General features: G+C 40.2%; 1 protein-coding gene across 4 annotated transcripts in view; it reads left to right on the forward strand.

Moving 5' to 3' along the window:
- The window catches only part of LOC126458600 (ankyrin repeat and fibronectin type-III domain-containing protein 1), a 688,593-nt gene that overhangs the window by 557,044 nt on the left and 104,269 nt on the right, over positions 1-27,280 (forward strand). For all 4 annotated transcript variants that reach the window (XM_050095753.1, XM_050095754.1, XM_050095755.1 and 1 more), the window contains one exon: positions 21,814-22,122. In XM_050095753.1, coding sequence (XP_049951710.1) covers positions 21,814-22,122 — 309 coding nt within the window. The remainder of the gene's footprint in view (positions 1-21,813; positions 22,123-27,280) is intronic.

Genomic DNA, 27,280 nt, shown 5'->3' on the forward strand with positions numbered 1-27,280 from the left:
GCTATGCGTCTGGCTCCGATTAGTCGCATTTTTTATTTAATTATTTATTTTTGGCGTTGGGCAGCAAAGATCGTACAGCCAACAGTAGCTACAAAAGCGTCATATTAACATAATTGCAATTCCACGGGAAAACAATAAAAAGCGCTCGATGTACAAACGTAAGTTGTAAAATAAAAACACTAAAAGACGAATCCACCATTAGTCACTACAGTGATAAGTTAACATTACTGCAATTTGCACAACAGAACACTAGTAAGGGCGTGAAGTATTAAGGTAAGTTCGTTATAAAATTAAAAATCACAAAATTACGACCTAGGGTTCGAACCGGGCCAGTTCCAGACGAGAATGACGTCCACAGCAACTTACATTTGAAAGCTATACAATGGCGTCGTTTACGGAAATAAGTGCTTAATGCAAAGCAAAAACACAGACATCCCAGTTTTCGAATCGGGCTGGTTCCATGTGAGGGCAAGATCCACACAACTTTGTATAAGACGCATAGGCCTATAGACCCTCTTCAATCACACTGCGCACAGCATCGATCTTTTCATGAAGCCACAATCGGTTATGGTAAACCTTCACGAAGTTCATCGCCAGAGAAATCTCGACCACGGCAACATTAAGCAAACCAATTTTACACAGTCTTCTCCGTGAGCGTTCGGTTACCAAAAATGGATGTGGTGGTTCGAGGCATTATTGTTGTGTTAGGAGTCTTTACGAAAATAGTGCAAAATTTTCGTGTTAAATTTTCGTACTTCCACAACATCGTTTCTTTAAACGCTCACTGTAAACAATTTACTCGGACAGTTTCTGTGCTACCATTGTGTTGAGGGTAACCAATTGTAAATTTTCGGAGTCCACGTTAGACTGTAGGCCCTCCTTCCCCTGTTGGATAACTGCGTTAGGTTAAGAACACGCAAGCCACCGAAGAGTGCCCGGTCGAAGGACTTGCTACTGGCCATTGAACTACACGGAATTACCATTATTAATTTTAAAAGAATAGTAATGTCATTCTCAATGGCGCCCCATAAGGTTTACGTGGCTAACGGGAAAATTTCTCGGTGCGCCAGTGTAAAACTGTATTTTTAGGCCAAAAGTACAACTTTTGGATTAACACAGCCCGTCCAACGATTTTATACTGAGTGGGTTCCATCACTGAATTTTGATTCTGGAATGTCTGCAAAACACTCACCTGCGGCTGCCCCAATGGTCTGGAAACGTCTTTCAGACAGAAATCTCTGCTTTAAATCAGAAGGGACCAATTTTGCGGAATAGGGTCCACTTTACAGCTAGCGTTGCTTGTCGTTTCTAAAGTTTCGTAGTGAACAACTAATTCGTTCCGAATACCTCTCCTTGTGTCTATGCCTCTACCCACGTATTATCCAAAGAACTTCTGTTGTATATGCCAGTTTCCAAGTTTTTGATCTCCAGTCTACTGACCATATGTATGAGCTTAACAAATACTGCCACATTTGCGTCACATACTTCAGCCAGCTGATGTACACAAGGCAAGTGTCAAAGAGTTTACACGCCGTCCGCCAGAGACGCTATGTTTTCGTTGGTTTAGTGCTCCTTGGTTAATATGGCTTTCCGTAACTGTTGTTCGTAGAGACCGATTCTTCCTAGATTTGTGAGACAGTTCTCATGCTGCTGTTAACTTTGCAGATTCTAAGAAATTCTAATTTCCATAAAAGATTAACTGTGTTCCTCCATGCTCGTTAAATAAAGTTCTTTCCCTCCTGTGACGCCGAAATGTATGTTTTCTGTTACGGTTAAATTTCAAGAACACGCACGAGTATTTGTTGGACGGCTAATGTTCTAGAAGTTCCGAAAAGCTACTTCTGCCAGCCATTTCACCTAGGAACCTCTTATTAGAGAGCCCGTTTGGTATTTTAAGAAGCTGCCTAAAAAAAGTATTCCTTAGCTCGAGTTGACACGTAACTAGCTAGTAAGACGGATCAACATAAGTATCAGACCGAGATATGGTCTTATTCTCTCGAACGTACCGAGTTTTCTCTCAGGGCTAATATCCTTCAATACAGCACAAATAGCTTTTGCTTGTACTTTAAATCGTAATGGTTCGAACATACGCACGGAACATTCATGGTTTACTCGACTTTCTCTTCCGTCTCCCACGCTGCAGTAACAAAATTCCGAGAGCAGCCATCCACCCTTTGAAGAGGGCGCACGAGAAATTGCTTGTTGCAACACATCTGAAGGAAAGCGCTACCCACTCTCGGCGGCAATTTGCCGTAACGTTGCTGCAGATGCGGAGGGTGTGAAATCTTGAAGGGCTGGCGCGTTTCCAGCAATTTGATGTGAGAGGAAGATCATTCGACAAAGTGAATACTAAAATGCGGAGACTGCTTCTGCTTGACATTTACCATTGAAGACATTTTATACCTATGTAAACTGTGTTATTATGGATTAATATTGCCTTGTGTTACATTTTTTAATTCTGTAAAAAGGAACAGAGTGTAATAACTGTTGAGGAGGAACATACTTCAGTATTTTTGTAGTTATCAGTTTATACTCGTTACCTGTTAATTGGGTATCGACCTTTAGGTGTATATTCTGAATCCTACATGATGGTAGTTGTTAATGTAGAATCTGTTGTTATTATTAGCGAATTTTACAGCATTTATGGCAAATGAATAACTTTTTAGTACAATAAATGGGCACTAAGAAAGTGATTGTAAATACTTATCAGTTACGTACCGTATTATATTAAATCTGTGTCTATAGTCCGCGAATTACTTTTGCATTTTGCTTTTGTACCATAAACTCCCCCCCATGAACCATGGACCTTGCCGTTGGTGGGGAGGCTTGCGTGCCTCAGCGATACAGATAGCCGTACCGTAGGTGCAACCACAACGGAGGGGTATCTGTTGAGAGGCCAGACAAACGTGTGGTTCCTGAAGAGGGGCAGCAGCCTTTTCAGTAGTTGCAAGGGCAACAGTCTGGATGATTGACTGATCTGGCCTTGTAACAATAACCAAAACGGCCTTGCTGTGCTGGTACTGCGAACGGCTGAAAGCAAGGGGAAACTACAGCCGTAATTTTTCCCGAGGGCATGCAGCTTTACTGTATGATTACATGATGATGGCGTCCTCTTGGGTAAAATATTCCGGAGGTAAAATAGTCCCCCATTCGGATCTCCGGGCGGGGACTACTCAAGAGGATGTCGTTATCAGGAGAAAGAAAACTGGCGTTCTACGGATCGGAGCGTGGAATGTCAGATCCCTTAATCGGGCAGGTAGGTTAGAAAATTTAAAAAGGGAAATGGATAGGTTGAAGTTAGATATAGTGGGAATTAGTGAAGTTCGGTGGCAGGAGGAACAAGACTTCTGGTCAGGTGACTACAGGGTTATAAACACAAAATCAAATAGGGGTAATGCAGGAGTAGGTTTAATAATGAATAGGAAAATAGGAATGCGGGTAAGCTACTACAAACAACATAGTGAACGCATTATTGTGGCCAAGATAGATACGAAGCCCACACCTACTACAGTAGTACAAGTTTATATGCCAACTAGCTCTGCAGATGACGAAGAAATTGAAGAAATGTATGATGAAATAAAAGAAATTATTCAGATTGTGAAGGGAGACGAAAATTTAATAGTCATGGGTGACTGGAATTCGAGTGTAGGAAAAGGGAGAGAAGGAAACATAGTAGGTGAATATGGATTGGGGGACAGAAATGAAAGAGGAAGCCGCCTGGTAGAATTTTGCACAGAGCACAACATAATCATAACTAACACTTGTTTTAAGAATCATGAAAGAAGGTTGTATACATGGAAGAACCCTGGAGATACTAAAAGGTATCAGATAGATTATATAATGGTAAGACAGAGATTTAGGAACCAGGTTTTAAATTGTAAGACATTTCCAGGGGCAGATGTGGACTCTGACCACAATCTATTGGTTATGACCTGTAGATTAAAACTGAAGAAACTGCAAAAAGGTGGGAATTTAAGGAGATGGGACCTGGATAAACTAAAAGAACCAGAGGTTGTACAGAGATTCAGGGAGAGCATAAGGGAGCAATTGACAGGAATGGGGGAAATAAATACAGTAGAAGAAGAATGGGTAGCTTTGAGGGATGAAGTAGTGAAGGCAGCTGAGGATCAAGTAGGTAAAAAGACGAGGGCTAGTAGAAATCCTTGGGTAACAGAAGAAATATTGAATTTAATTGATGAAAGGAGAAAATATAAAAATGCAGTAAGTGAAACAGGCAAAAAGGAATACAAACGTCTCAAAAATGATATCGACAGGAAGTGCAAAATGGCTAAGCAGGGATGGCTAGAGGACAAATGTAAGGATGTAGAGGCCTATCTCACTAGGGGTAAGATAGATACCGCCTACAGGAAAATTAAAGAGACCTTTGGAGATAAGAGAACGACTTGTATGAATATCAAGAGCTCAGATGGAAACCCATTTCTAAGCAAAGAAGGGAAAGCAGAAAGGTGGAAGGAGTATATAGAGGGTCTATACAAGGGCGATGTACTTGAGGACAATATTATGGAAATGGAAGAGGATGTAGATGAAGATGAAATGGGAGATACGATACTGCGTGAAGAGTTTGACAGAGCACTGAAAGACCTGAGTCGAAACAAGGCCCCCGGAGTAGACAATATTCCATTGGAACTACTGACGGCCGTGGGAGAGCCAGTCCTGACAAAACTCTACCATCTGGTGAGCAAGATGTATGAAACAGGCGAAATACCCTCAGACTTCAAGAAGAATATAATAATTCCAATCCCAAAGAAAGCAGGTGTTGACAGATGTGAAAATTACCGAACTATCAGCTTAATAAGTCACAGCTGCAAAATACTAACACGAATTCTTTACAGACGAATGGAAAAACTAGTAGAAGCCAACCTCGGGGAAGATCAGTTTGGATTCCGTAGAAACACTGGAACACGTGAGGCAATACTGACATTACGACTTATCTTAGAAGAAAGATTAAGGAAAGGCAAACCTACGTTTCTAGCATTTGTAGACTTAGAGAAAGCTTTTGACAATGTTGACTGGAATACTCTCTTTAAAATTCTAAAGGTGGCAGGGGTAAAATACAGGGAGCGAAAGGCTATTTACAATTTGTACAGAAACCAGATGGCAGTTATAAGAGTCGAGGGACATGAACGGGAAGCAGTGGTTGGGAAGGGAGTAAGACAGGGTTGTAGCCTGTCCCCGATGTTGTTCAATCTGTATATTGAGCAAGCAGTAAAGGAAACAAAAGAAAAATTCGGAGTGGGTATTAAAATTCATGGAGAAGAAATAAAAACTTTGAGGTTCGCCGATGACATTGTAATTCTGTCAGAGACAGCAAAGGACTTGGAAGAGCAGTTGAATGGAATGGACAGTGTCTTGAAAGGAGGATATAAGATGAACATCAACAAAAGCAAAACAAGGATAATGGAATGTAGTCTAATTAAGTCGGGTGATGCTGAGGGAATTAGATTAGGAAATGAGGCACTTAAAGTAGTAAATGAGTTTTGCTATTTGGGGAGCAAAATAACTGATGATGGTCGAAGTAGAGAGGATATAAAATGTAGGCTGGCAATGGCGAGGAAAGCGTTTCTGAAGAAGAGAAATTTGTTAACATCGAGTATTGATTTAAGTGTCAGGAAGTCATTTCTGAAAGTATTCGTATGGAGTGTAGCCATGTATGGAAGTGAAACATGGACGATAAATAGTTTGGACAAGAAGAGAATAGAAGCTTTCGAAATGTGGTGCTACAGAAGAATGCTGAAGATTAGATGGGTAGATCACATAACTAATGAGGAAGTATTGAATAGGATTGGGGAGAAGAGAAGTTTGTGGCACAACTTGACCAGAAGAAGGGATCGGTTGGTAGGACATGTTCTGAGGCATCAAGGGATCACCAATTTAGTATTGGAGGGCAGCGTGGAGGGTAAAAATCGTAGGGGGAGACCAAGAGATGAATACACTAAGCAGATTCAGAAGGATGTAGGTTGCAGTAAGTACTGGGAGATGAAAAAGCTTGCACAGGATAGAGTAGCATGGAGAGCTGCATCAAACCAGTCTCAGGACTGAAGACCATAACAACAACAACCATAAACTCAGACTTCTTTCTGTTTCGTCCTCGTACAGAGCGTGGAAAGAATAGTTTGTGGTGTCTGTGCGTGCTGTTATGAGCCGAACTTTTTCTCAGCAGTCTTTACTGGAGCGACACAGTTGGAGGGGTCTATAGAATATCGGCAGGTTTCCGTGAGATATTAGGTATCTTGCGAGGCAAATGAGACTTGGACCTAGTTTGTATACACTCTAGTACCATAATTTCTTATCAGATTGGATCGTACACATCTGAGCTGGGTTTCAAGGTAGATCATATAAGATGTACAATTCTTATTTTGTTTTGTAGCATGCTCTTTCTTAGGCAGGTTGTAGTTTTCGAGTACAGTATTCAACCACTAAGTCGAAATCTTTCATGTTATTTATTTCGCTCATATTTGTATCTTATTTTCCCACAAAGTTACTTTCTGTAACTTCAGTTTTAAACCATTTATCTTGTAGTCAAAGGTTATGAACGAAAACTAGATGGTGCTATTGTAATGTGACATTGTGCCTCTCCACACTATAACACCTGGACCACCAAAATGACCATTCTCGACGATGCTAGACGTATTCTCATATGGCGAGAAGTGGGAACGCGCAGTGCACCCAGGAACATTATCGCACATGTCGTTTTGGTGGTCCAGGTGTTATGGTGTAGGGAGGCATAATGTTGCATGGACTGCCGACCTCCAAATCTTTGAACACGGTACGCTCACTGGTCAAGGTTATTGTGACGTGTACTCCTCCCCCAATGAGTGTCTTTTTAGGGATGAATTCGACTCTGACTACATCTTTATGGATATCAATGCACGATCACATCGAACAGCCCAGGTGGAGCGGTTCTTGCAACGAGAGGATATTCAGCGAATAGACTTAGGTAGACGTATGTGCACATACACCAATGACTATCCGGCAGTTTTCAACGAAGCTGGAGGACGAATGGAACGCCCTATCACAGGAACTCCATAACAACCTTGTGACCAATATGAGGGCACGCCGCAGAGCATGTACTGCAGTCCGTGATGATCACGCACCGCATTAAGTACCATGTCCCGTCGTAATGTCCAGGGGACCATCATAAATCGCGCTGACTCCAGAGTAATTATTGTCTCTGAATAAAAGTGTCATTTCTTTTTTTCTCAGAGCGTATTTCCTTCAGTTACCTTCTGTTCTACACTGTAGCAGTTCTTTCTACGTACGGTCGAGGTTTCATCGAGCTACTCTACTTGGCAGTGACACTTCGTGCGAAAATTAATTTCATCTTTAAGTTCTGCCCATAATTATATTTTAAAGTTATTTAGAATATATTGTTAACTCGTCAATTGCAGAATTTCTATTGTGAGTAAAATGCTATACATTTTTAGAGTACACTGCTCTGCAGAACTTAAGAAGTAATATACAAGGTGTACAACTTAGCTTCCGCCGTTTGCCGATAGGTGACGAAAACGGCAGTAGCGGTCGAAGGAAACATATCGCAGACGTCAGGTAGTTAGCTTGGACCTCGGTTAACATAACCTCCTTGAAGCATTTGTCGATTTATGTCTGCATCATAAAGTTGATCTTGATTGAAAATGTCAGTTTACGAGCCTAATTCTCGTCATTTAGATTAGATTAGATTTACTTTCATTCCAATTGATCCTTAGTGAGGAGGTCCTCCAGGATGTGGAACATGTCAGAAAAACAACAATACACGACAAATATTTACAACTAAAACGAGTAAGCTAATGTACCATTCCACAGGTCCCAAGTGGAATGATCGTCATTTTTTAATGAACACTAAGAGTCATTTTACAAATACTAATGCACTGAATTTAAAATAAAAAAGTTTTTATTTATTCATAAGGTAATAAACATGTAATACAACTACTGTAATACTTATTTACAATGAACACATTACTGCACTGAAATGGTGCAGAAGTTAGATTATACTTACACACACACACACACACACACACACACACACACACACACACACAAATTTTCAATGAACACATTACTGCACTGAAATTGTGCACAAGTGATGTTGTACTTATATACAAATCAGTTGGTTTTACTAAGAAATTCATCAATGGAGTAGAAGGAGTTGGCCACCAATAAATCCTTTAGGCTTCTCTTAAACTGAATTTCATTGGTTGTTAAGCTTTTTATGGCTGCTGGCAAGTTATTGAAAATGTGTGTTCCTGAATAATGCACACCTTTTTGTACAAGACTAAGTGACTTTAAATCCTTGTGAAGATTATTCTTATTTCTAGTATTGATTCCATGAATTGAGCTGTTGGTTTGAAAAAGTGATATATTTTTAATGACAAATTTCATTAGGGAATAAATATATTGGGAAGCAGTAGTTAGTATCCCTAGTTCCCCAAACAGGCTTCTGCAGGATGTTCTTGAGTTTACACCACATATAACTCTTACTGCACGTTTTTGTGCCCGGAAAACTTTAGCTTGGCTTGATGAATTACCCCAAAAAATAATCCCATATGACATTATGGAATGAAAGTAAGCATAGTATGCCAGCTTTTTCATTTTTATATCCCCAATGTCTGACAAAATTCGCATTGCAAACAGAGATTTGTTAAGACGCTTCAGCAGTTCTGTGGTGTGCTCCTCCCAGTTGAATTTATTATCAAGCTGTAATCCCAAGAATTTAAAACTGTCAACTTCTTCTATCTTCTTGTCATCATATGTTAGACATATAGTCTTGGGACACCCCTTACAAGTCTTGAACTGCATGCAGGAGGTGTTGCTGTTTTGTTTCAATATGAAGAAAACAGCGGCTGAGTCTCATCGAATGCTCTCAAGTACGTATGGTAAGGATGCTATTAGTGAAAGAACGTATCGTGAGTGGTTTCAAAGCTTCAAGAACGGTGATTTTAATGTCGTAGACCAGCATTGTAGTGGAAGAGAGAATGTTTTCGAAGATGCAGAATTGGAGACATTGCCGAGTGAAGACAAGCGTCAAACTCAAGAAGAGTTGGCACGATTAGTGGGAGTGACACAGCAAGTCATTTCAAAACGTTTCAAGGCTATGGGCATGATTCAGAAAGAAGGAACTTTTTTTGGGTCCTGTGTGAGCTGAAACCAAGAGACGTTGAACGGCGTTTGTGTGTTTGTGAACAGTTGCTTCAGAGGCAAAAACGGAAGGGATTTCTGCATCGCACTGTGACCGGTGACGAAAAATGGGTTCATTACGATAACCCTAAACGCAAAAAGATCATCCCGGCCATGCTTCCACGTCGGCGGCCGGACCGAATATTCACGCCTCCAAGATCGTGCTCTGCATCTGGTGGGATCAGCTCGGCGTCGTGTACTATGAGGTGTTAACCAAGTGAAACAATCACAGGTGCTCGTTATCGAACGCAACTAATGCGTTTGAGCAGAGCATTAAAAGACAAACGGCCGCAGTGGAGCGAGAGGCACGGTAAAGTGATTGTGCAGTATGACAACGCTCGACCCCACGCTGCAAAAGAGGTCAAAACGAACTTGGAAACGTTAAAACGGGAAGTCCTACCCCACCCGCGGTGTTATCCAGACATTACTCCCTCTGACTATCACCTGTTTAGATCAATGGTGCCTGCCCTGGCTGACCAACACTTCCGATCCCATGAAAAAGTCACAAATTGGATCGATTCGTGGACCGCCTCAAACGATGAACAATTTTTTCGACGCAGGATTCGTACACTGCCTGAAAGATGGGAGAAAGTAGTGGCCAGCTATGTAAAATACTTTGAATGATACATGTGTAACGAATTTGTTTCATTCATTGGGGAACAACGACGGAAGCAAAGTTATACACCTTGTAACATATTAACAACGTTGATGGAAATTAATGAAAGTGCGGAAGCATGTTGCCAGAGGACTCCCAGTCGTGCACAAAAAGCTAAGACGTCACATGGCGAGTGGTCAGAGTGACTAAAGCGCAAATGGGGCACGCCCCGCAACACAAAATTGCCTTGAGCACTATGGGACTTAACATCTGAGGTCATCAGCCAAATGGTTCAAATGGTTCTGAGTACTATGGGACTTAACTTCTGAGGTCATCAGTCCCCTAGAACTTAGAACTACTTAAACCTAACTAACCTAAGGACATCACACACACCCATGCCCGGGGCAGGATTCGAACCTGCGACCGTAGCGGTCGCGCGGTTCCAGACTGTAGCGCCTACAACCGCTCGGCCACTTCGGCCGGCGGTCATCAGTCCCCTAGAACTTAGAACTACTTAAACCTAACTAACCTAAGGACATCACACACATCCATGCCCGAGGCAGGATTCGAACCTGCGACCGTAGCGGTCGCGCGGTTCCAGACCGAAGCGCCTAGAGCTGCTCGGTCACACCGGCCGGCTCACCCCGCAACTAGATATGGGCAAAACTGTTCTTTTCAGAGATTGGATCGGAACTGTTCACTCCCTGAAACGAACTAGCTCTTTTTCATGCCTCACCACTCATTCACAATAGAAAATAAATGGAAGGCACAGTGCCCTTTAAACTTGGTTTATTCCAGTATTATACCTGTATTTTGATCTTATTTGATCCTATTTTGAAGTAACACAGATAATGAGTAAGAATTTTGTATTGTTTATTGAAATTTCCACGATATGACAAAGTTTTTGATTATTGATTTATTTTGCACTATCGTGGTTTTTTGGGTGATCGGAAAATGTTGTAACTTAAGATTTACATTAACAATATATTTGGCTATAATGTATTAAAATTTCATTAACCTCATACAAATACATTGCAAGCCATATATTTTTAAAGTAAGCGTTTCCTTCCGAAGACGCCTAAAATCGCAAAATCCGTACCAGAATAAGAAAAAAATATATATGAATTTGACTGTAAGACTAAAGTGCTGCATATAGCCTTACGCAGAATAAAACAAGGAAAATATTGGTGTATCAATATTTTGCTCATATTTAAAGCGAGTGTCCATAATAAAAATCCTATAGTAAGAGGAGTCGTCAGGAACCTAATCTGATCAGTTTAAACAAATAAAAATAAAATAGAAACAAATGATGTATACATAACATAATAATGTAATATACATGGCGGTATTACTACGAAGAACAATATCCAGTAGAGACGAACTCCGATGCAGAGGCGCTAAGTCAAGCAGGTCGAGCCGCGAGCTGTATTACTGCGTGAGCTGAGACGGCAGAGACCAGAGTGACACTTGAGTTGCTTTGCTCAACGCTCTGGCTAGAGTCGAGAACGGTGGGATGAGCGTTGAACGGGCGACTTCCGAGGGTGGGGGGAGCGGTGAACGGCCACCTGCCACCCGCTCCGAGACAAATCGTCCGTTCTCTTACGAGCAGGTTGTTGCAAGTAGTTCTTATGTTCTCCGCTAGGAAGCTCTCTGTCCAGTTGCTCGCATCAACTGCCCAGAGGGCAGGACGTGCGACTGAAACGATCGCCGACGGACTGCGATGCTAAGTTATGTGCGCCAGACACTGCACGCGGCAGAGGAAGCACAGAGAGGGCATGGCATATGTGAAACACAAAATCCAATGGGGCACTGCTCAATGCAGGCAGCCAAGGCAGAAGCAGGGCAGAGGCCGGCGCCAGCTGTGTTGTGTGGCTTGCAGTGTGCTCTGACCAGCAGAGGCCCAGCTGATGCTCTCTCTCTCTCTCTCTCTCTCTCTCTCTCTCTCTCTCTCTCTCTGCTGTGGGAAACGTTTGGAGCTAAAGTTCTTTTTTTCTGAATCACTGATTGTTCACTCCTTTGAAAGATTCAACTCTATGAATCAGTTCAGGAGCGGATCCCCCATCTCTACCCGCAACAGGAGGCAGTTGTAGCTATGGAGAAAGATGGTGCTTATCAATCAGCGAGCAGTTACGGTGCACTGTGGTACTTCCCAAAGGAGAAGAGGCGATCGACTACGGCGAACTGCAGCAGCAGATGAACGCTAAATACACTACTGGCCATTAAAATTGCTACACCACGGAGATGACGTGCTACAGACGCGAAATTTAACCGTCAGGAAAGAGATGCTGTGATATGCAAATGATTAGCTTTTCAGAGCGTTCACACAAGGTTGGCGCCGGTGGCGACACCTACAACGTGCTGACATGAGGAAAGTTTCCAACCGATTTCTCATACACAAACAGCAGTTGACCGGCATTGCCTGGTGTAACGTTGTTGTGATGCCTCATGTAAGGAGGAGAAATGCGTACCATCACGTTTCCGACTTTGATAAAGGTCGGATTGTAGCCTCTCGCGATTGCGGTTTATCGTATCGCGACATTTCTGTTCGCGTTGGTCGAGATCCAATCACTGTTAGCAAAATATGAAATCGGTGGGTTCAGGAGGGTAGTACGGAACGCCGTGCTGGATCCCAACAGCCTCGTATCACTAGCAGTCGAGATGACAGGCATCTTATCCGCATGGCTGCAACGGATCGTGCAGCCACGTCTCGATCCCTGAATCAACAGATGGGGACGTTTGCAAGACAACAACCATCTGCACGAACAGTTCGACGTCGTTTGCAGCAGCATGGACTATGAGCTCGCAGACCACGGCTGCGGTTACCCTTGACGCTGCATCACAGGCAGGAGCGCCTGCGATGGTGTACTCAACGACGAACCTGGGTGCACGAATGGGAAAACGTCTTTTTTTCTGATGAATCCACGTTCTGTTTACAGCATCATGATGGTCACATCCGTGTTTGGCGACATCGCGGTGAACGCACATTGGAAGCGTGTATTCGTCATCGCCATACTGGCATATCACCCGGCGTGATTGTATGGGGTGCCTTTGGTTACACGTCTCGGTCACCTCTTGTTCGCATTGACGGCTCTTTGAACAGAGGACGTTACATTTCGGATGTGTTTCGACCTGTGGCTCTACCCTTCATCCGATCCCTGCGAAACCCTACATTTCAGCAGGATAATTCACGACCGCATATTGCAGGTCCTGTACGGGCTTTTTTGGATACAGAAAATGTTTGACTGCTGCCCTGGCCAGCACATTCTCCAGATCTCTCACCAATTGAAAACGTCTGGTCAATGGTGGCCAAGCAACTGGCTCGTCAAAATACGCCAGTCACTACTCTTGATGAACTATGGTATCGTGTTGAAGCTGCATGGGCAGCTGTACCTGTACACGCCGTCCAAGCTCTGTTTAACTCAATGCCCAGGCGTATCAGGGACGTTATTACGGCCAGAGGTGGTTGTTCCGAGTACTGATTTCTCAGGATCTATGCAGCCAAATTGCGTGAAAATGTAATCACATGTCAGTTCTAGTATAACATATTTGTCCAATGAATACCCGTTTATCATCTGCATTTCTTCTTGGTGTAGCAATTTTAATGGCCAGTAGTGTAGTTGAACAGGCGAGAAGGGACCCAAGTCATATTGCGGGTACAATTGCAACTGATTCAACTGGACTGCAGTCCGCCTCCATACCTGAGTGGCTAGCGCGGCAGAACGCCATGCCAAGGGCCCGGCTTCGTTTCCCGGCCGGGTGTGAGATTTTCTACACTCGGGGACTGGTTGTTATGTTGTCTTCATCATCATCTCGTCCTCATAGACACGCAGCTCACCGAAGTAGCGTCGACTAAAAAGACTTGCGTCAGACGACCGGTCTAAACGACGAGAGTCCCTGCCACAGGCACATTTCATTTCAAAAGGACTCCGAGGCACTTAGTGTCACGCTCCACAGTGGCACAGCGACTGCATGGGGGTGGTCTCTCTGCCCGATGACCAGTACGTTGTGTTCCGCTGTCGGCCGCACTTAAAAGCGGTGCCAAAAGCATAGGGAGTGCACCCACGGGCCAACTGAGGGTGGAGTCGCATGCGCTTCTCGGATGAGAGGAGATTCAGTCTGAGTAGTGATTCTGGTCGTATCCTCATGTTGCGTGAGCGTACTAACCCCCAAATCTTTGAAGCCGGTGCACTCAGTGGTCAACTTTATTGTGACTGTACTCCTTCTCGATACATCCCTTCCCTATGTGCATCTTTTGATGGCTGTATTCGGCCCTGACTTCATTTTTGTAGATGACAGTGCGCGACCGCATGAAACAGTGCAGATGGAGGAGCTGTTGAAACAAGAGGATATTCGGTGGGTAGAACCCAACTTAAATCTTATCGACCACGAGTGCTATGCGTTAGGGAAACGTACTGCGGCACGTCCGCATGCCCAGCGACTATCCAGCAGTTGTCAATTGCGCTGGTGGAGGAATGGGACGCCCTACTACCAAAAGTCCTTACAAGTCTGGGACCGGTATAGGAGAACATTGCAGCCCCCCCCCCCCCTCCCCTCCCCGCTCCGGCAAATGCGCGCGGCCCGTAGCATTTGCTAACTCCTGCTACATACGTGGCTAATCCGGCACTGATAGGGCTGGGTAGAGGCAAAAGTCTGAAAGCATAGGCCTACCAAGGCGGTTCACTCTCCCCTACTAATCTCCCTTCTATATCTCCCAGCGAGCTGGCGCGGTGGGTACCAGACTGGACTTGCAATCGGGAGGACGACGGTTCAAACTCACGTCCGGTTATCCAGATTTAGGTTTTACGCGATGTCTCTAAATCGCGCTGTGCAAATGCCGGGATGGTTCCTTTGAAAAGGTACGACCGATTTCCTTCCTCATCCTTGACACAATCCGAGCTTGTGCTCCGTCTCCAAAGACCTCGATGTAGACGGTAAGTCAATCCCAATCTTCCTCCCTTCCTCTTTTGATGGTGAAGTCCGACTTCATGCCGCTCCGAAATGTTTATTCTCGTTGCTAACTGTAGCTACGTAACAGTATTGTGCACCGTAACAATAAGTAACTATTGTGAAATAATGTTGATTCGTGCTCGGTGTAGTGTGTACCTAGTGATTATTAATGTTATTTACAAAAATGCGCCGAGAGACTGTAATACCTAGTCCTTCTGGCGACACACCATAAACTTGAAACCAATTAAATTATGCGATTTAGTGTAGAGTTTGTTTAAAGTGCCTGTGTAAGGAAATAGTATTGTGAAAAATTTGAAGTTACTCGTGTATTTTTTCGTTGGTTGATTTTGTAAGATTTCGACAAAAATGCCTCGAATCGCCTCATCCACTTTTGCTAATCAGTCAGCAATAGAAAAGACTGTTCACAATCAGTTTGTTGAATTTCGCCGCGGTCGGGCTTCCGCCAACGATGAATTTCGTGAAGTTTGATCGAAATCGGTTGTGGCTTCGTGAAAACATTGATGCTGTGCGCGTCATGGTTGAAGAAGGTCGACATATGAGTTATCGCGAGGCAGAGGCTTCCGCGTATATCGAAGATTGCAATACATTCCATATGAATGTTCTGCTATTAAAAATTTTAATCTTTAGTCTACCCGCGTAATCCTACAGCATAATAGGAACCTGGAATTTAATGTGGAATTCGAACCACTTGCCATTCTGGCAAATCTACACGTCATTGGCAATTATGGCTGCATTCATAGCAGACCGAAGAAACGGTGTTTTGGCCGGGATTCGAACCCGTGACTTTTCGGTTTCCAGGCCCGACGCATGGATCTTCATCGTAACAAAACCACCTGGTCCACCACATCAAGCAGCTCAATTAATATATCATTGTCAGTACTCAGATGATTTATCGTCTAACGACTTCTTTTGGTCTGTAATGACAAACAAAATGTATGTTTCATCACCACAAGCTGTTGAATTCTTCTAGAACTAGGTTTATTATCAGAGTGGGAAAATAGTTTTCAGAATTGGTTCGATCGCAAACTATAGTGTATAAATTTTAAAGGCGAATATTTTGAGAAACAAATACGGTACTATAAAAATTCTCAAGCATACAACCGAAATTATTTCAGTGTCTGCACGGTAGACAATCCACACAGGATTAAACGTCTAATGCCTCAGGGTATGTCTCCTCGAATAATCGTTACCATCTGCATTTTCAGAATAAGAAATGCCTTGCTTGCTATACGTGTTCCATGCTTCCGTACTGACAGGTCTGACAGAGGTATTATGCACTAATTAAAATAACATTTAATAACGTTCTTCAGTAGAGAAAAATAAAGGCTGCTATTTTCGATAGAATTGTTCATTTTGCCCAATAGCAATTCATTAGTACTGGAAGGAACTAATTGTACAGCTGAAGAGAGACATTTGCTACTTCAAACTTAATTGAGCGCCCGTTAGTCCTGTCAACTCCAGACTCATTAGAAGTCACAATAGTCGTTAATGGTGCTTTTCAGTCTGTAAAAGCAGTAACTCCTTTCGTCTTGAGAGTGGAGGATTCCTTCCTAAAGATTAACAAGTTCACCTTAAGGTCATCTTGTTTACTACCTCAATCACCTGGAAAGAAATGTTTTGCCTGAACTTCATCAAACAACTGACTTGAGACAACTTCCTTAAATCCTCAGAAGGCTAAGAAATTCTGTAGTGATTTACTCGGGTTGTCTCATTTACATAAAAACACCCTCATCTCTCACAAACTAACTTTCGAACAAATGTCAGACTAATTGTAGTGACTTAATTTATTCAGATAAGAGACTTTTCATTATTTCCGCAAGAAAAATTTATAATAATTACGGAGTTATATCCATTTTCTACTAGGAATTTTATTCAGATAGGCACAGTATAATTCAATAGTTATAGAAAGGTAATTTCAGATACATTTTCTTTCACTTATAGGTGCCCACCTTGAATTTCGTAAGTGATGGATGTACAGTGACAGACATAAACAACTCAGCAGTTGGAAGTAGGGAATGGGGAGAGTGAAAACAACCCTGGCTCCCAGCGATAATATCCTTCCACCTGAGCTGTCCACATGTGTCATGAATCAGTGCACAGTTTCAGTCAGTTGTTATATTCTTCTAATCCATTGGTTTCATATTATTTCACATACATATTCTGCCATAAATGAGATCTTTGGGTGTGGAGAATGAGTGAAAAGTGCATTAGTACTGAGAAATAGTGTTGTAAAAATGCTTCTTTGTCTGAAGGACATTTAACAACTTAAAACCTGTTATGTGGTGTTAGTCACAGTTTTGCCAAACAGGGTTGAGTGTGTCCGTACCGATTTTTAAACTCGTGCTTATGTTCAAGGCAACATGTAATACACAGTTGGATAAATCTTTTGAAAGACATAATATCTTGTCATAATGTCTTAACATTCTAATTCCCCACTAATCCACTGAACAATGAACCCAAGAGTTTTACCTGTTTTGTACTCTAGAAAACCATTATCAATTTACTGGTTCAGTAAAGTAACGTTCCGTGAGGAACAGTCATTTATGGACAAAATTTGGTTTAAACTCCAATATTCATTGTAAGCAGTAAGTTGAATTTTTTTGTGTGTTATTTGATCAGTCGCAGCCATGAGTGTCCACAGAAATTTATCCCCGGGGCAGAAGAGGGGTGGGGAGGGGGCAAGTGGAATGCAAAGCTCTTCATTCATCAACTGAATGTATATTATACACCAATTACTAAGGCCACAGTATTGTCTCATTGTGATCAGTGACATAATGCAACAACTGTCTAAACTTAGCAGAACCACAGCAACTCACTTCTAGAAGTGTATGAGAATTCTGTAATAAATAAAAGCTCTATGCTCGAGATTCTAGGAGGGGACAGTGCTGTCAGTCAGTGATGAACAGCCCATTATGGACAAAGCTTTCGATTTGTGCTCCTTTCTCCTCTGCCATTAACATTCTTGGTCTCTTCCTTCATGACAAAATACATTTGGTTCCTTCATGACAAAACATATTTGTTTTGGAGGCATATTTAGTAGTGCAGATATCTTTTCTGTTGGCTCCTGTTCTATAGGAAGAGCAGTAACTTTTTTCAGAGTAGCAGCAATATAATGACATAAGCCACTAATTCTCAACCCTTTCATAGATAACTTGATACATAAGCATCCTAACATTTTTATTTTACTGCAGCTTTTATTATATTTTAAATTATTATATTTTACTGCAGCTTTCATGAGCATTTTATTGTAGCTGGATTTCTTTTATAACTGAAATCTTGAAATATTCTACATCTCTGGGGTTTCTCTGTGTGAACAACTTTACATAATGTTATTCCTTTGTCAAAGGAGGATAAAAGAAATAAGTACAGCTTTCTCTAGTCTCAGTTTCATTCAGACAAGCACAGCTAATGAATACACTGCTTCCTCATTATGAAATGCACTTCCTGTACAGAGTATAATTACAGCAAACTAGAAGTAGTTACACATTAGCAACAAGTCAGATGCCTTGGTGGCTATTTATTGACTCTCAAGCTGAAAATTGTGATGATATACACATGAATATTATGTTGTGAAGTGCTGTGCCAAACATTGTACCACAGTGTGCTTGTAAGTTCAATTTATTACATAACTGTACAGTGCTCTGTTAATGGGCCTACAACTTTCAAACATAAAATGAAATATATGTTACCTACAATCTTTCTTTGTGGCAAAGATAACTGTGGATTTTATGAGTCAACACAAACCGAGAAGCATCATGATTCAGTTACACGCATCACGTAATTTGTTATCAGTGTACAACTGTACAATGACTTAATACTTTTTGAAGATCAGACCCTGTTATGTGTTTCTGGTAGTCATTTTTTATATATCAGTCAAGGAAAGGAAAATTCAAACAACCTTCTTAGTGCCATTGTGGCTTTACAGATTATCATATTTTTTAAATCTAAAAAAATCACATCTAGTGCAATGATTCAACCAGTTCTTATATTTTTGATATTTTCATCAAAAAGGTGAAGCAAATTATTCATAAAAATATTATTCATTATGAAAACCATTTCTGTCAAATGAAGAATGATGGCCATTGTTATCTGTGGTAACTAACGGCATAGGAAATGTGCTAGACTTTCGGTCATCTATTAAGCTATATATAAAAGAAAGTATTTAGGAAGTTAAATCTCTTTTTTGCTAAGAATTTTATTTAGATTGGTACAGGTGAAAAAAGTAAAGTTTTAGAAAGGTTATTAAGATAGATTTTCTTTCATACAAAGCTTGCATTTCATTAGTGATGAAGAGGAGAAATTTACAGTGGAAGAGAGAGAGAAAGAAATGAGCAGGTGGAAGTAGGGAGTGGGGGGAAGTGAAAACAATACTGCTTGGCTGGAGTGCTCCACTTTCTACTTACAGCTGCACATCAGCTGTAATTGCCAACAAGTGTAGCATCATGTGCAGCACAAAAGAGATTGTTTCAGCAACATGTATAAGTGTTTGTGAAATACAGTTAGCAGTAGGTAATGCACTGCTTATATTTTAGAGATAACCTATATAATTACACATCTGTGTTAGTAAACAACCTGAAGGAAACTGTGCTTTTAACAGTGTTGAATGGGTTCTGAATATAAAATTGTGTAGATTAAATGGCAGGTAGGACATTTAACATTGTTCCTCTTGGATGAATAATTTTTATGTGTACCTTAACTTTTCTGAAAGCAGTAGGCTAAACCTAATCATTAATGAAAGTGAAAAATGAGTATCTTTTTAGACAGTATATGGAGTGAGGGTTTGAATTATAGGTGATAAGCTTATAGAACTATACAAATTATACACAATAATACTGAGTTAAAAACATGTTTCATTGTCTGAGGTTTATATATTGTGATTGTGTTCCTGTTAATCAGAAGACTTACTGAAAGGGAAAGGAAATGACACATACTAGACATGGAGTAATGTAGGTGTAATTCACTATGGAGAGTAATGAACTGCACATTACTATGTAATTAATAAATAACTTTACATTCCATTTATGCAAGTTACCTGCACTTACTCATGTTTACTGTGGTCAAAATGTGGCCTTCTCTGCAGGAAGAAGAGAATCCACACCACATAAAAGTTGAATTGCTGACAACAAAATCCCACTTACCATCATCATTTCAAATAAATTTTCAGTTATTACCTTTCATTTATCAAGTACAATTAGTAGCCTATAGTTCGCACAATATTGTTCACACACACACACACACACATACACACACACACACACACACACACACACACTCTCTCTCTGTGCACACAACCTATCAAAAGAGAACTTTCAGGCTTTTGGAAAGAGATATTAAGCATAATAACAGAGAAAGACATGTATTACAAACTGCATTTATATGTTACAGTTTCAATTAACAATCATTAGCATTTAAATGCTTTTATTATTAACAAGGAAGATTATATGTATTCTTAGGGTATTACAGAGAAGCCCCTACTTTGGGAAGAAAGAATCCGTCCATAGACATTTTAAAGACAATGGCATGTTTACTATTTATATTTCCCTGTGCCATGCTAATAGACTTATCAACATAAATTTGTAATGCGGATGCATGATATTCTGCCATCTACATTTTACAATTCCACTTAAGATAAAAAATTGCAACATATTGTGTTCAATAATGAGTGCTTTATTATTAAAAAATAGGTGCTTGTGGGATTAAACTAACAATCCAAAAACTAGCTCTCTTCTCAGTTTTATGTAAAATAAGGGGAGGGCAACCATACATCTACAGTGTTTTGATGCATGGAGCACAGAAACATAGAAACATATGTATAAAAAAAACAGCATTCACTTTAGCTTTCGAGCACTAGCTCTGCTCTGCTAGGAAGAGTAGAGACATTCACACACACAACCACACAGACACCAAAACTGTGGCTATGGCAAGACTCAGGAGTGTGCAATTGGCTGTGTTTGTGGTTGTGTGTGAGTGAATGTGTGTACTATTGTTAGAAAAAGAGCTAGTGTAAATGCTATTTTCTGTTATATATTTGTATGCTGTACTTGTTGATCTGCTATAGGTGAGTCGTTCCCTTTCCCTTATTTTATGTATTTCTCTCTTCTTATTTTTAATTCTAAGAGATGTGTCAGTAACACTGTTAATGTAATTTTTCTTTTTTCACATGAGCCGGAGTTTTATGTGTCAGCTAATTTCTAATGTTTGTGCATACTGTATGACAAGTGTGACTTGATTTCAGTGCTTCCAACATTCAGACAAAGAAATCTACTTTAGCAGTATAAAGAAAGACAGCATTAACATATAGTTCACAATTTGTGTAAGATAATTGTTATATCATATTCACAATAATCATTGTGATGTGGAACATATCAAATGAACAAAAAAATGTTTATATGGTTATATGCTGGTCATTCACAGGGTTTTCTTCTATATAAATGACTGTTTCTGTTCAAGAATTCCTCTTAGGTGTAGTTGTTGTTAAAGAGAAATATCTTTAATTTACATTTGAAATTGCTTCTGCTGTCTGTCAGACACTTTATTTACATTGGTAGGCTGCTGTCTAGACTGCTAATTTCATTCAATTTCTGTGCTAAATTTTGTTTCATTAAAGGATAATGCAGTTTATTTTTTTGTATGATGTTGTGCTAGTGAATATTTGTGTTACTACTGATAACAAATTCTATTAGTGTGGATGTTATTAATATTCTCAGCTTCTTATTTGATGCATCTGAATACTTACTTGCTTTTGTACAATGAGTACATTTTGCCTAATGAGGAGTCTCCCCATAATATTATCCTGTAAGATATCAGTGAATGAAAACATCCAAAATATGTTAACTTATTGATTTCTGTATCTCCAAAGTTGACAATCATTCTTATAGTTACAATGATATATGTTTAAAGCTAATATGATGTTATCCTTTTTATTTGTATTGCCTGATGAACGACCATTGTGATTTTATGACATATTAACTATTATACAACTGATATCAAACATTTATTACTTTATGTAAAAACTGTGTTGGTCATATATTGTTGATAGCTACTTGCTTTATTTTCAGTCAAAACCCCTGAGTCACTGGGTTCACATTTAAAGCAGCTTTTGGCAGAAGCTGAACGCCGCGTACAAGAACTAGGAGGTGGAGCGATATCACCCATAGATGATCATCTGCTATCCTGCAACAACAACAATAATAACAATATCAACATGCATCGGGCATCGTTCAGTAGTGTTATTCAGCACACAGCAGCAGCTGCTTCAGTGACTAGTTGTGGTGGAGGCGGAGATGCAGCCACAGATAAACAGCTGATGCTATGGGAGCGCAGGGCTAAGGGTCTGAAGAAGATGCTTCTTGGATTTGACCAGGCTCGTGAGTATGACTTTTTAATGCTTTCAATCTACTTATGAAGTGAAGGGTATTTTTACTGAGAGATGACAGTACTTGAATGGCTTCACTTGGTCTTTATTTTCGTTTGTTTTCTGAGACAATTCTAGGTTACTCAAGAACATAGTAAAAATGAAAATTCAGAAAAATCATTAAAATATTAGTATTTCACACTCAAAAATATTCCTGAATGCTCAAAAAGACTTAAGTACTCTTTAATGCACTTAAGTATCTAACAGTACCACAGTTTGGAAAAAAATTACTCTTTGACTCACTGACATTTCTGTATAGAACACTGAGAACATTGTCAAGCTTTCAAAAATATTCAAAAACATTTTAAAAACTCTAGAACATCCCAGAACATTGTAAAAAATTTAAATATGCAATACACATAAAATTCCTTCATAGTAACTTTTCTGTTTGTGCTCTGTGCCTGTATATGAGTTCCTTTGTTTCAAATTGAAGAGTCTACATTTTTTCCTCTTATAAAAATTAACAGATATTAACATGTTTCATAAGAATGATGTGTTTCTGTGATACATTGCATTGCTTCTCTTGTTTGATGAGTAATTATGTCATGGCTCGTGTACTCAATGCCCACATGTACAATGGTAATTTCATTTACTTGAGGTGCATTTATTTGACATTTATGTTCTCCTACTGGTCTTTTGTTGGCTCAGATCACAACTTTATGCTCATTGGATACTATTTTATCTGACACTGTTCATTATACTTACGTAAATCCTCTGCAGTTCTTAACTGATTTCCCATATCAATCCACTTATATTTGCATGATATTCATCACCTTCCATCTGTTCATCACCAGTGAAAAACAGTTGGAAAATTTTATTAAATCATGCAGCGATTCCACTCTATTATAGACTTATCCTTCAATCGAAAACACAGGAGTGAATCAATGGCCTTCACTGTTTTTGTTCTGGAGTTTGCCCAGTCATGTATTGACATAATTCTGGTGGAGGCACTTCCATTGGTGCTAATCATCTTTTCATTCATGCAGCACAATCCGGTTGTTCCTTTTTTCTGAATTTCTTGGTACTGCAGAACTAATACACTTGATCCATTTTGTCAGTGACAGCATTTTTGTGTTTGTTGTACTCTTTAGTCGAATCATAACAGAACGTTCCACTTGTCAAACTGTAATCTCTATTTTTTTCTGCTTTGCTCTTCTCATACACTAATGTTTATTCACTTATGATCTCATTACCCATTCATTTATTTGATTTCATAATCCTGTTTCTTCATCAGATTCTCTATATATAATTTATGAGTTTCTCACTCAGTCCTCTTCTCTGATTTCATCTCATTGTTCTTCAGTCAACTTTTCTTTCAGTCTATTCATTTTCTCCGATTCTCTCTCTTTCCTCATCTGTTTCATTTCTGCATTGTTCTTTCTGTTTCCTTCTTTCCAGTTCACCACTGGCCAGATGTCATCCTTTTTCCACATTTCTGCATCCTGTTAGATGTTAATATTACTTACCCCACTAAAATTTCACTTAATAACACTGTTCACTACCTTAAGCAATTCACTCCCACTTAAATTTATTTCACTTTCTATCATTTTCACCTTTCCTTGATCCACTCTAATACATTTCCAGAAGTGTACTGACACATGTGTCTCATCATCATCTATCTATACCTTTCCGAACTGGTACATATCCCCACTAAACAGGATAATGGAGCATTTGAGAACATTCTCGAACATGTTCTGTGACATTCTGGTACATTCTAGAACTTCTTGAACCTTTTGGAAGATTCTGTAACATTCCTCAATGTTCTTGAACAATCTAGAAGGGATGTTCTAGCCAGCTTCAGCCACTTCAGCACGTGTTACCCAGCTGTTTCATCAACTTCTCATAAGAAGTTCATTGGTACGATGCTTCTTTGACAGTCATATCTTTAAACCCAATCCCTGTAGTTCCAAACCAAAAATGTCTTCATGGATAGAGGATCAAGAGCTGCCCTGAAACATTACCCACATGGGGCTGTGGTAAATAATATGAGATATTATGATCGGGCTTCAGTTGCCAGAGACTATGGTTAGATGTGTGTGAGTTGTGTTTGAGAGAGTGTGTGTGTGTGTATATATTGTTTGTTTATGACAAAGGTCTTCTTGGCTGAAAGCTCACTTTCCAACTGTCTTTTTGTTGTGCCTATCTGCGACTCAGAATCTCCGCTATACAGTGAGTAGCAACTATCCTTTTCATAATATTATTATTATTATTATTATTATTATTATGTGCGATTGGATCCATACGGATCACGCAAAGCTTTTCCGATTCAATTTTTTAATTCTCCAAACTTCTCTTATTCTTTCCCCATGAATTCTCTTTCTTTCCTCTGTCCATTTTGTCCCCTGTCTCTTGCAAACTTCATTCTCGGGTTGTACTTTCCAACTATTGATTTTTTGCCTGTATACATTTCTGTTTATAACTTCTGAAGAATTTATTTGTGCATTTGCTAGATCTGTTTTGGTTTCTTGTATCCAGGGTATGGTTTTCAATTTTTCAATGTATCTTAAAATTTTGTGGGAGAGTCTGGGTGTTGGGAGTCTGTGGATATGACCGTAAAATTTTAGTCTTCTTTTCCGGATGTCTGCGGCGAGGTTAGATAATTTTTCTGTAGTTTTCCGAGACTGTAACCTGTATCCATCTTCCGTTCTTTTTGGGCCAAGAATCTTTCTGATAATTTTGCGTTCCTCTTTCAGGATGCCTTCCAGGTCGCCTTTTCTGTGGAGTGTGAGTGTTTCGCTGGCATATAGTGCTTCGGGCTTGATTACTGTATTGTAGTGTCGTATTTTTGAGTGAATGGAGAGACACTTTTTATTGTAGATGTTGTGGGTTTTCCAGTATGCTCTTTTCAGTTTTTGCAGTCGAACTTTTTGTGCAGTTTTCTCTCCCCCTGTGGGTTCTAGGACCTCGCCTAAGTATTTAAAGAATGGAACTCTCTCAATTTGTCCATATTTTGTAGTCAGTTTTTGAGTTTCAAATTTTGAGCAGATGAATTTGGTTTTTTGGAAGGAAATTTGTAGCCCAACTTTTTCGGCGCATTCTTTGAGAATGTCTATCTGTTTAATTGCTGTGGTCTCGTTTTCTGCTAGAATGGCCACGTCATCTGCAAATGCCAAGCATGGCATTTTAATACCATCTTTAGATCTTCCTAGTTCTATAGGCTTCCAGTAATTTTGATTCTTCAGTTCTTTTTCCCATTCTCGGATGACTTTGTCTAAGACAAGGTTGAAGAGGAGTGGAGACAAGCCGTCACTTGTCTGACGCCGGTTTTGATCAGGAAGGGCTCTGATATTTCACCCAGGAATTTTATCTTAGAAGTTGTGTTTGTGAGCGTTTCTTTGATAAGGTTTAGGGTTTTCGGATTGAGTCCTAGCTCCTCAAGGATAATAAAGAGAGATTGCCTATCGATTGAATCATAAGCCTTTGCGAAATCAACAAAGGAACAAATGATCGGACTGTTTCTGACTGCTTTGTATTTTAGTGTTGTCTTCAAATTGAAAATTTGTTCTGCACGGGATCGGTGAGGGCAAAAGCCAGCTTGGTATTCACCAATACTGTGTTCGAGTTGTTCTTGTGTTCGTTGAAGAAGACAAGCTGAGAGGATTTTATAAGTGACTTGGAGAAGGGAGATTCCTCGATAGTTGTTTATATCTGCCATGTCTCCCTTTTTATGCAGTGGATGAATTAGGGCGCATTTCCAATCTTCTGGTAGTTTTTCTGTCTGCCAAATGTCTATGATGATTTGAGTGAGTTCTTTGAGGGAATTTGGTCCAAGATTTTTAAGTAGTTCTGCAGTGATATTATCTTCTCCGGATGCCTTGTTGTTTTTCAGTCTATGAATATGTCTTTGGATCTCCTCTAGTGTAGGTGGTGGGGATTCTGGACTTGTGTAGATAGCAGTTTCTTGAGGGAATCTTGAAGAAGGTTCAGGGCAATTGAGGAGTCCGGAAAAGTATCTTGCCAGCTCCTCACAATTTTCCCGATTTGTGAGCGCTAGTTTTCCATCTGGTTTTCTGAAACATAGATTTCGTGAGCCGTATCCATTGACTCTCCCAGCAAAGGTCTTATAGAAGTCTCGTACATTATAGTTACGGAAATTTTCTTCAATAGACTCACACTGTTCCTTGAGGTACTTCCGCTTGACTTGTCTGATTGTTTTTGCCACTTGTCTTCTGGTGTTGTGGAAGTGATCTAGATTTTCTGGGGATTTTTTACTGTTATACTTCAGAAAGGCTTTCTTTCTTTCTTCCAGCGCTTTTTCACATCCAGAGTCCCACCAGGGGTGTTTTGTGTTCTTTTTCAATGGGATCAGTTCTTTTGCCTTCTTTGTAATTTTTGTTCAAAATTTTTCCCAAGAGTCAGCTGGTTCCTTTTCCCACTCCTCCTTCAGATTGGTTTCTTTGATTGTTCGTGTGTCAAATTTCATCATGTGTGTTTTCTTCGGATAGAATTTTTTTGGGGTGAATTTCACTTTAATGCGTGTTAAGTAGTGGTCTGAGTCAATGTTCGCCCCTCTGTGGACTTGGACATCATGGATCTCTTTCTGTACGAAATAGGAGATGGCAATGTGGTCAATCTGATATTCGCCGATCTCTTGTATGGGGGACCTCCAGGTCTTTTGTTTTCTAGGTTTTTTTCTCAAAGATGTAGACATTATTTTCAGATTATTTTGTTGGCATAGTTCAATAAATCTCAGTCCGTTTCTGTTGGTGAATCTGTGTGCTGGATATTTTCCTACAGTTTTTTGGTGTTCTTTCTCTCTGCCAATTTGTGCATTGAAATCTCCCATTAAGATTTTGATATCATCCCGGGGAATTTTGGCCATGACATCTTCAAGTTTAGTCCAGAATTTTTCAGTTTGTAGTTTGCGTTTTTTGTTGTCTATGTTTGTGGGTGCATGAACATTTATCAATGTGTATTTCTTGTTGGCGCACTGGATACGCATGGTCATGAGGCGATTATTTATGGAAGAGACCTCTCTAATTGAGCCTAATATATTTCTGTGCACCGCAAATGCCATGCCCAGGAGTGGTGTACCATTGGCAATTCGTTTGTCAGTCTTGCTCTTGAAGATGCGATAGTTTCCATAGTCTATTGTATTTTCATCCGTGAAT

This window comes from Schistocerca serialis, chromosome 2, assembly GCF_023864345.2.
Source record: "Schistocerca serialis cubense isolate TAMUIC-IGC-003099 chromosome 2, iqSchSeri2.2, whole genome shotgun sequence".
In the NCBI taxonomy this organism is placed as follows: Eukaryota; Metazoa; Arthropoda; class Insecta; order Orthoptera; family Acrididae; genus Schistocerca; species Schistocerca serialis.